General features: G+C 40.0%; 2 protein-coding genes across 2 annotated transcripts in view; one reads left to right on the forward strand and one right to left on the reverse strand.

The window, feature by feature from the left end:
* The window catches only part of LOC307255817 (neurocan core protein-like), a 43,310-nt gene extending 41,206 nt beyond the window's left edge, over positions 1-2,104 (forward strand). Inside the window, exon 20 of the mRNA XM_080034616.1 lies at positions 849-2,104. Within this exon, the coding sequence (XP_079890742.1) occupies positions 849-967 (119 nt within the window). The 3' untranslated portion in view covers positions 968-2,104. The remainder of the gene's footprint in view (positions 1-848) is intronic.
* A 3,714-nt stretch (positions 2,105-5,818) lies between these two features.
* On the reverse strand, positions 5,819-9,769 carry LOC307255386 (transmembrane 6 superfamily member 2-like; the record flags this gene model as incomplete). The annotated part of the gene is made up of 10 exons (XM_080034069.1): positions 5,819-6,028; positions 6,508-6,627; positions 6,724-6,816; positions 6,931-7,032; positions 7,591-7,715; positions 7,801-7,883; positions 7,966-8,069; positions 8,192-8,289; positions 8,384-8,487; positions 9,678-9,769. 10 exons carry the CDS (start codon positions 9,767-9,769, stop codon positions 5,819-5,821), a joined length of 1,131 nt encoding a protein of 376 aa, XP_079890195.1.

The following is a 9,769-nucleotide window of genomic DNA, read 5'->3' on the forward strand; positions in this document are numbered from 1 at the left end:
ACTGCTGCTTTACTATGCACTGTCCAACCGGTTCCTCAAGTTCTGGTTACATAATAGCCTCTTTTCTGGCTAGGATTATGTGTCCTGGTGTAGGCCTTTTGTTTAGTTTTTTTACAATACAGTTAGTGCAGCAGTAAAATAATATTTTATTTTAATCGCTGAAATTGCAATACACTCAAAGTAAAACAAGGTTGAGGACGCCAACCATGAACCATAAACTTCCCTGGTTCAATCCAACAGGGGACCTTAAATAAATGAGATTCATCCTCTCACTCCGATCTTATTTCCTGTCATCTTTCTATCGTCAACTCACTCATGAAGCCATAAAAATGTCCAAAAGTGTGAACTACAGGCCCGTCATTAAATCCCCCCTGTCAGTATATTGGCTTTGAGGTACTTTAGTGTAAACAGTGTAAATTAGTATCAACATTACATAGTGGTCCACAACATGTAGGCCTATTGGTCACAATTCCTTATAAAAATGTTTGAACTTCTGAAACTTAAGGTCCCTTGAATCCAATTTAACAGAACAAGTGTGCTAAGGATAAGTGCAAAGAAGAGAGAAGCCAATATGATAACTGTGAGGTGTATAGTCTACTGTAAATTGTACAACATTAAAAACCATTTGTTTAGGGGCGCCCTTAGCTCAGTCGGTAGGGCGTCCCCCCCATGGGCCTCGGCCAGCAGCGGACCCGGGTTCGATTCCAGCACGCAGTCGTTCTCTGCATGTCACTCCCCTCTCTGCCCCATTTCAACTCTGTCACTACACTGTCAATAAAGCATAAAAATGCCAAAAAAATATCTTAAAAATAAATAAAAATAATCCATTTGTTTCCCTCCGCTTTTAGCTCGACGATCACACCGGTACCGACGCCACCACCACAACCAGCATCACGAGCGCCGCAACCACAGGAGACACGGAGGAGAGGGACACAAGGCCAGAGAGGACGCACACAGCTACTACTGAACCAAATAATGCAACAGCTGCCATGCCTAGGTGCTTACCACGGCCCATAAAGACAGACAGTAGTTTCACATCGCTCACAAATCCTTCCCTTGCTTCTAACCACGCTCTCTTTAGCTTAATTCCTCCTGATGAATAAGGTTTCTCTTACTCTACCATAGAGTTGTCTTCGTAACCACCAGGCGTTTTGATGCTTCTCTTTGTTTTCACCCTGCTTCCTATAACCGAGGTCCCCGCGAACACTAACTATAACACTAACTGTCGATAACGCCCCCCCCCCTCCCCAACCTTTACCCAACATCTCAGTACAGTAAATCCTTCTCCTGTCTTTGAACTAAAACCCTCTCAGCGTGTCAGTCTGACAGCAGTGTGTGAGCGCGTGTGAGCGTACGCATGCAAGAGAAAAACTTTAGAAAAGTGTTGAGTCGTTTTGTTTTTTGTTTTTTTTTGGTAACAGTTTGCTCGTTCTACATGAAAACGACTCTAACATTAGTATTCTGTTTACAAAGCACAGATTCAGTCTCCTGGTAACCCTGAGCGTTTTATATGTGTACAGTAGCTGTTACTTTTTCCGTAGAGCAACTGAATGGCTGGTCTGTTTTATTCTACTGACGTGCTTCTTTCTTTTTTTCTAATACTTGTTATGTTTTGGTGTTGTATTACTATTTATTATAAGTTTGCTAGTGACCATACTCTGTTTTTCTACTTACGCTTCAAAGAGCCGATGTAACATCATTTTCTATACCAGTATATACGGTGTGTATATATATATATACTGTAAGTCCAACCCTCAACAATAAACTCAAATTAATCATTTGATTGCCTCTAATCTCTGTAATGTAAATATTGTGATGTTTGTTATTGGCTGATCCTCGATCAATAGCTGGACCTTGTCCAATTAAATAGATGACCCCGTACCCCATGAGCACTCTCAGCTAATGAGTATGTCCAACTGATTTACGTAGTGTGGATGGGATTATACACTTCTTACTCAACTTGATTGTAACTGAATTGCTAAATACTTTCAACCCTTGCTCGGCTATATTTACATGATGGGTAGAATGTCACAATTTTTTGTCCTTTGGTCCCTTTGATATTTGATCAACCATCCACTTTTTTGGTGTTCTTATGACTTTTTTGTCCTGCTGTTGTATTCCATTCTTAATAAAGTGAAAAAACTTACAATTTTTGGATTGTTTTTTGTTTATTTCAGGCCAACAAACTAATTGCTTTCTATCTTCTACCTTGTACTTTGTTTCATTAGCCATGCCAGCAGTATGGCTCTACATATAGGGGCAGGAATGTCTGTTGGTCTATTGGCACACCAGCTCCAGAGTGAAATCTCTCAACAGCTGTTGATGGATTGCCATGCCATTTTTAAAGAGACCTCTCCAGAAGATGAAGCCTACTGACTTTGGTGATCCCTGACTTTTACTTTAGCTCCACCACCACATTGATATTTGTGGTTTTAACACAAATGTTAAGACATTTCAACCATTTGGATGGATTGACATAAAATTAGCAAGTGATAGCATAATGTTCTAAACTAAGATAGTCAACTTGGTAAACATTACCCGCTAAACATCAATCCATTAGCATTTAGCTCAAAGCACCCCTGTGCCTAAGTACAGCCTTACATAGAGCTGCTAGTCAGGCTGTGGAGTGTGGACTATATTGACGTTTTACCAGAGTGTGCAAAGACCCTATAATGCCCTTCGTTTTTGACAGAAAAGTATTGTTGTGCTCGACATTGTTTGGAACATGTCACCTTGGTACCCCAGCAGAGGTAAGTCAATCAAACCCCTTTATTTTTCCTTCACCTTTCTGAACTTTGTCACTCACTTAATTTTCCCCTCACACAGTGTATGATACTTTTATCCTGTTGGGTTCACAAGGCAATTTTCTAATCTCTGCTGTGTCTGTGAGCAGAATATTTTTTACGGGCGAGAAATATGGCCCACCAGGTGAATGGGACATGACGGATTGCCAGAAAAACGTAATAAAACTCTCAACTCTTGAGGTGAATTACAATTGGATACTGTATTTATGATACCAAAGTTTTAACATAAAAAGGAAGATAAATCCTTGACAGTTAACTTCAGCTGTGTATTTTTAGCTTAACTGAAATATTATAAATTCAAGCAGCCTCATCACCAGAGTTTTCAAGAGATGCTCATGTCAAATTTTCAATTTCTCTCCGATATTGTTTTTTTTGTTCCATCATTTGTCAATTTGAATAGTCCTTAAGATGATTATAAATTTGAGTGGGAAAATTAGCTGCAAGTAATGTATTTTGGTATCCCCCTGTTAAGAACACACTATGTAAGATTAAATTAGGGCACAACCTCTGTGTTTGCGATGTTTGATACAGGCATGTGAGGACAGTTCTGACTCAACATGTTTAAGTGACACTTACAAATGAGGCAACAACAGATTGGGCCTTGGAGAGCTGGGGCCTATTGCATAAAACTAGGATAAGGGATTAACCTAGGATTTTTCGGTTATCCTGGCTTGCGTTAGCCATGATCTGGTTGCATAAAAGCGGAGGGACATAAATTACCATAGAGATTTATCCTCTACGTTTAGCCTGGTCGGGACCAGGCTAAACGTAAAGGATAAACTTATTCTGTTGCCTGATTGGCTCAGTCAGCTGTCACTCCGATCTGAAATCAAGGTGTTTAACAGTTATTCCATGATCTTCTGTGTACTGCTTTATTTTCAATAACCTGTTTTAAAGTACCACATACAAGACTGCCTTGTCATTTAGTTAAATAGTTCTTCTTTTTTATTATTTAACCTGAACCATTTATAATTAACTAAATTATAATTACATTAAGATGAAATGATATAAATTATAATAATTTATGTGATAGTCTGTTGATATTGCAGGCTATATTTATACAATTGATTATCGATGGCAGATGACGTTGCAAATGTGGGTCAAATAAATTCACTTTGTACTTATAACTATATTGAGGTGCATCTAAAACAAAATTAAATATCAATGAAAGTTTCCTTTTTTCTGTAATTTAATTCAAAAGGTGAAACTTAAATATGTTCTAGATTCATTACACATTAAGTGAAATTAATCTAGAATAAACATACTTTTCAGAAGGTTGACATTTCTGATTGGTTGTATGCAATATTCTAATATTTTGAGATACTGGATTTTTTATTCCATGATCAATCAATCATCCAAAAAGAAGGTCTGACATATTTCACTTTGTGTAATGACTCTATGAAAGTTTAACTATTTGAATGGACTTTCCATGATATTCTATTTTTTAAATGCACCTGTAGACTGCTCACTGTCAACTATTTTATCATAAAACAATGCAGGGACATCAAGATTAGTTGGCAGAGATGACATAGGCTGTATAAAATGATCTGTCCCCTGACTTATGGTTTAAACTAGCAAGGCATTGTGGGAAAATGGGCCGTCTTTTCCATTTTTACATCAGTAAATCTGTGTTCGACCTCTGGGTCTACTTCTGAAAGCTGTGGGCTGGCACTTAACAGAATGACTTACACCTGGCTTGACAAAGCGGCCCCTCTTCATCCTGGATTGGCGTTTATGCAACTGACTAATCCAAAGTGCCCAGGCTAGACTTTGTCAAGGCTGGCTTTATCAATCATCCTGGATATCTTAATTCCACTTTTATGCAATAGGCCCCTGATATGTCGTGTGATCATTTGCTCTAAAATCCAGGGTTCACCTCTTATCAGTCCGACAGCAGAGTTAACTGGGCCAGTGGTTCACCGCACAAAGGGCAAAATGACATCACTACACCGGGTGGAATATTGATGTCTGATCTGTGAAACCAGCAAACTGCTCCCTTTTTGGATCAATCCAACAAGACACTCACAGATAATGAGACTTGAAAATGAGGGGGAAAAAAAGCAGTTGATAATTGAAATGTAGTTTAATCAAACATCGTTATACCTGGGCAGCTCACAACCCTGTCAAAGTGCTCCATTTGTTTTTGCTGTACAAATTAAAGTGGCACATGAGACATGGAAACCACAAATGATGCAGTCACATGCTTGTAAAAAGTACATACATTAATAAATTACTATGTCACTGCAGATAGAAGAGTTTTATTTGAAGATGTCACCTTGAGCGTTAGGGAAAAGATAATTTCTGATAAATTGATTATCCATCTAGAAAATAAGAAAAATCATTATTAGTTGCTGTCCCAGTGACAACAGGATGATGCAACATGTCCCAGAATGTAAGACACTAGTGGGACTTTTTCCTTCATCAGATTCTCCTGCTTGGGTAACATCTGTTCCCATCTCCTCTATCATCAACTCTTAGTTATCAAGTCTTTCAAGCATTCAGTGAAACCTATCAACATGTTGTGTTCACAGTTTTATTGTGAAAGTTTTCACAGATTGTCAGTTTTAGTTTCAGAAAAGAAATAACACTAAAAGCTGAGGAGTTCTGATGTGGATTTCTTCCCAGAAAGATGTAGAATGATGACTGTCACTCTCCAGAGTGAGTGATGCCGACCTGTGTGAACCAGGTTTATGATGTTCGTCTGGGGAAGATCCAAACTGGATGTCTGCAACAGTCACCTGAACACTGTGCAGGCTGATCACATTCCTCACCTCCATCAAAAGCCTTCTTATCAGGGTCCAACAGTCCATGCAGGGAGTGCTGCTGCTGGGAGCAAGATGACGGATTTTTGAACAGTTTATTCAGTATGCAACTTTGTTTTTGATTTCCCTCTGGGTTTTTGGGTTGAAAAATTCTGTGTTTAATGCAGTTTGTGCACCATCGAGTGCCCCGGAAAACATAAGCCCTGTCACAGCGTGAAGTATTCCTCCCCGGCCCCATGGCAGGCGAGTGGTCTACTTTTTCTTCTTCTCACTGTCGGCCTGTCCTTTGGGAACAGGTTTCATGAAATAAGCCAGGTTGGTGTGGCAGCGCAGGGCCAGCAGAGTCGGTGCGACGGCGAGCAACACGTTGAGGGTGATAACAGGCCACCACTTGTCTGCTGGGACTCGGTACGTGAACGGAGTGCGGGAGTGAACAGATGCTCCAATATGGCACCACTGGGTCTGGGACAAACAGCAGGAGGAAGTGAACGTTATTCTGCAGTTTGATTTTATAAAAAGAAGATTAAAAGTTACCTACTGTATAATGCAAAATGCACTTTTTCGTGGCTTTCTTCAACACTAATATGGGTCTAGAGACTTAAAAAGTATAAGAGAAAACAACTCTCTTTCTTTTTCTACACCTCAACCTTTTGAAAGAACTGGTAGTTTGATTTATACCAGCAGTTAGACTCAGGCTCATTCAGAGCAGACTGGGCTTTTTAGAAGGCAGGTCTTAAAGAGAAGATAGTCTCTAAAACTGTGCGTTTCAGACAGAGGCTGAAAAGAGAAGATTCAGCAACGGCACTTCAAGAAATTCAAAAGTTGTTTTTTTGGACAATACAGCATGAAAACAGCTTGTAGTAGAACCACAAATCACAATTTTGAACCTGAAAATTTGCATAATGTGTGCAAAAGCAGCAAAATACAGTGAGCTATGTTACCTGTGCCATGGCCCCAGCAAAGCAGATGGCCCAATCCAACATCCAGCTGCATCCAGGAATGTTCAGACCATATAAGGAGACAGCCAGCAGCGGCACAGCATAGAACAAAGACACCAGCATCTGCAGAAGCGGTGCAGAAAGAGAGCTGTTATCATTTTGAACAGGAATACACAGTATGTTTGGTTAAATACTGGCATATTGTTTCTCTAGACCCACCATAACCCTGGGGAAGCCAACAGGGTCTTTGAGGTAGGGCTCGTACTGGTAGATGTAGTTGAAGCAGGAGTCTAGAGGACAGTCCATCACCACCTGGAGCAGAGCAGAATATTTAACCATGCTGTACATGTGACCTCACGTCTCAGAGTTCATTCACAAGCTGTAATACTGGACAGGTGCAAAAGCTTCCAGGGCCTTTTTACTCACAAAGCCTCTGAATACACAGAAGGCCATCGCTCCGAGCAACAGCAGCGACAGAAACAGGTCAACGGGTCGAAACAGCAGACTTTTCTTCTGCTCTGCGGAAATCTAGTCCAGACAGACAAACCTCAGTGACTTTTAGTGGTCATTAAAGCCTGGCAAACGTATATGTGCAAAACTGCTACAAAAATATTCAATATTTTGATCCATATTGACGTTTAAAATGTTTTTGGTTTTATTTGAATAGTAACTAGAGCCTATGCGTGTCAAATGTGTTTGTCTAGACACATTTATCACAGCTCTTTTACATGTATATCCTTATTCAAATGATCCTTGTCCAATGTGCTTTAATACAAAAACAAATAATGTACGTCTCTATGCAATAGGTGCTATTTTTCCATTTGTTTCATATTACTTTAAGTTACAGGCTAATAAACCGAATCATCTGCAGAATTCCGTCATCAGTGTCTGCCACCTTTATACAAGTAAAGTAGCACACATTAGTTGACCCTCAATGGGCCATGAAATGTATGTTGATTATCTTGTTTGTTATTTTTGATTATCTCATAATACTTCAAATCAAACCGTGTTAAAAGGAAAATGGTTGGACACGAGTACTCCGCAGATGCTCAGCATACTGTAAATGTCTTAGCTGCCAAGACTGACCTTGTCGGCTGTGATGACGGGCATCTCTCTGGGTCTGCTAAAGAGCAGGGTCGCCGCCCAGAAAGGCGCCAAAAAGAAGGGGATGTTCCTCCAGAAGGCTGGTCGAATGTTCGACGCATGCTTACCTGCAGACAAACAGGAACGTCATGGAAAGAAGACACAGCACTTGTAAATGTGATTAACCAAAGTCTTTGTGTAGGCAGCACTCACCAATGAGCACTCCTGGAACGAGGACAATCTGAAGGGCGATGGAGGAACCCGCCCACAGCAGAGCCAGACTACGGTAGGACTTCCTGCGTGGAGAGGAAAATGGCAGGTTTTGTTAGAGAATTTGCTAAACTGATGAAGTGGTACGTTTGCGATGGCGATCCTTACCCTTTGAACATGCGGTGGATGATGGTGAGGAAGAGGGCGAAGTGAAAGACGCCTTCCCAGTAACACGTCATCACAGCGTAGGCACTGCTCAGATGAGGTTCACCCTGAGGACATGGCATCAGGTAAAGGAACTTTATACTTTTAACATATATTAAAAATTTAACTGACAGGCATATCATCAATAAGTTGTAGTCTTGGGAGAGTGAGATGGGAAAGCTAATCTTACCATCTTTAGGTAGAAGCCCATGAAGCCGGAGATGAACCCGTCCTGCTCCAAAGCGTTAGTCAGGCCCACCATGCAGCTGAAGGAAAGCCATGCAATTGCTGGAGAGACACAGAGAGGCATGATGAAAAATACAAAACCACACCTTCACGTCGCTGATCCATGTTAGTGTTTGGGTTTGTCAGGCGGTAGTACCATAGAATAAGGGGTCCACTTTCATGGTCTTCGGCACAATGAGGTAAACGAGAAGAAGAACAGATCCCAGGACGACTACTCCCGTTCCCAGGACAACACGAGGCCTGAGGAGTAAGGGGTGAAGGCGATCAATGTATCTGTCGACAACCCTTTGTATATTTAAACTTGAGCTGAAGCAGACTCTCAGGACATTAATAAGCACCTAGAAGCAGCCAAACGTTTGAGTCATTTATTTTCAGGCAAAGATGAGACACATTTATTGGTTTCCAGCTTCTTTAATATGAATCCTTGCTGCTTTTATGTGTCTTATGTGATATAAAAAAAATTAAATAAAAAATAAAACACTGAATGTCTGTTAGTTCCTCCATTTATTTTTTCACTCCTTCGTTAGAAATATATATCATGAAACTAAGCCAGTTGATTAACTACATTGAAACAATACTTTGTGTTAAAATTAGTTCAGAAATGTTTAAATAAATACGTATACGGCAATATCTAACTAATTATTAGTACATTTGAATCCATTTAAAAACCAAAAATTAGTCCTTTAAAAGTGGATATTTATGATGATTAATATTAGTGTTGAAAAAACTCATTTTGGGATATTGGCCATTTTAGATGGTTGATTAGGAGAAATATACAGGCACATATACACAAGGTTTGATCAATTAACCTTTTTTTCATACTAGAATGAAAACATGTTATGGAAGGAAAATATTAAAACATTTCAAAATTGACCAGTGCTCCAATTTGCCTGCTGTGTCTTACCTTAAAAAGGCCCAAACTCCACTTCTCCTTTTCAAGATCTACCCACTCAAATTCAAAAGACTTGTAGTAGCCAAATTGTTCTACACTTGCCAACAAGGACTTTAAGGTTTTCAGTGGTGAAGTTTATCATTTCAGTTTCATGTAAGAGAAGGGTGGTCAAACTGGTCAAGTTTATATCTATTTTTACCAAGCCTCCTTCTCATATAAAATGAAAAAAAAAAAAAACTAGATTCAATTAGTGACATTTTATTTTGTAAAGCCTTACACTAGAGCTAATTAATTGTGTGTTACTTTCAATAGTCCATTTTCCGCACAGTCCCTTAATGTTGTATGCTACGCCAGGCAGGAATTTTGTTTGCTGTGTGGGCTTGAAGATTACTTAAAACGAGGTTACCACAGGTTAAAAACGCCCTCGCTAAATCTCCTTTTGATGGCCACTCCATCAGCCTGTTAATATCAGCAAAGCCTGTATACAGCAGGCCAGGGGGAAAGTGTGAGGTAAATTAAAGAATGCGTGCAGACTTACTCTTGAAAAGTTGTCATGTGGTTCAGGGAGTACAAAACCAGGGGAGCCGTGAGAGAGAGGAGAAACACGCAGAGTTCCATCGGAGGCCTCAT

This window comes from Ammodytes marinus (genome assembly GCF_949987685.1).
Source record: "Ammodytes marinus genome assembly, chromosome: 9".
In the NCBI taxonomy this organism is placed as follows: Eukaryota; Metazoa; Chordata; class Actinopteri; order Uranoscopiformes; family Ammodytidae; genus Ammodytes; species Ammodytes marinus.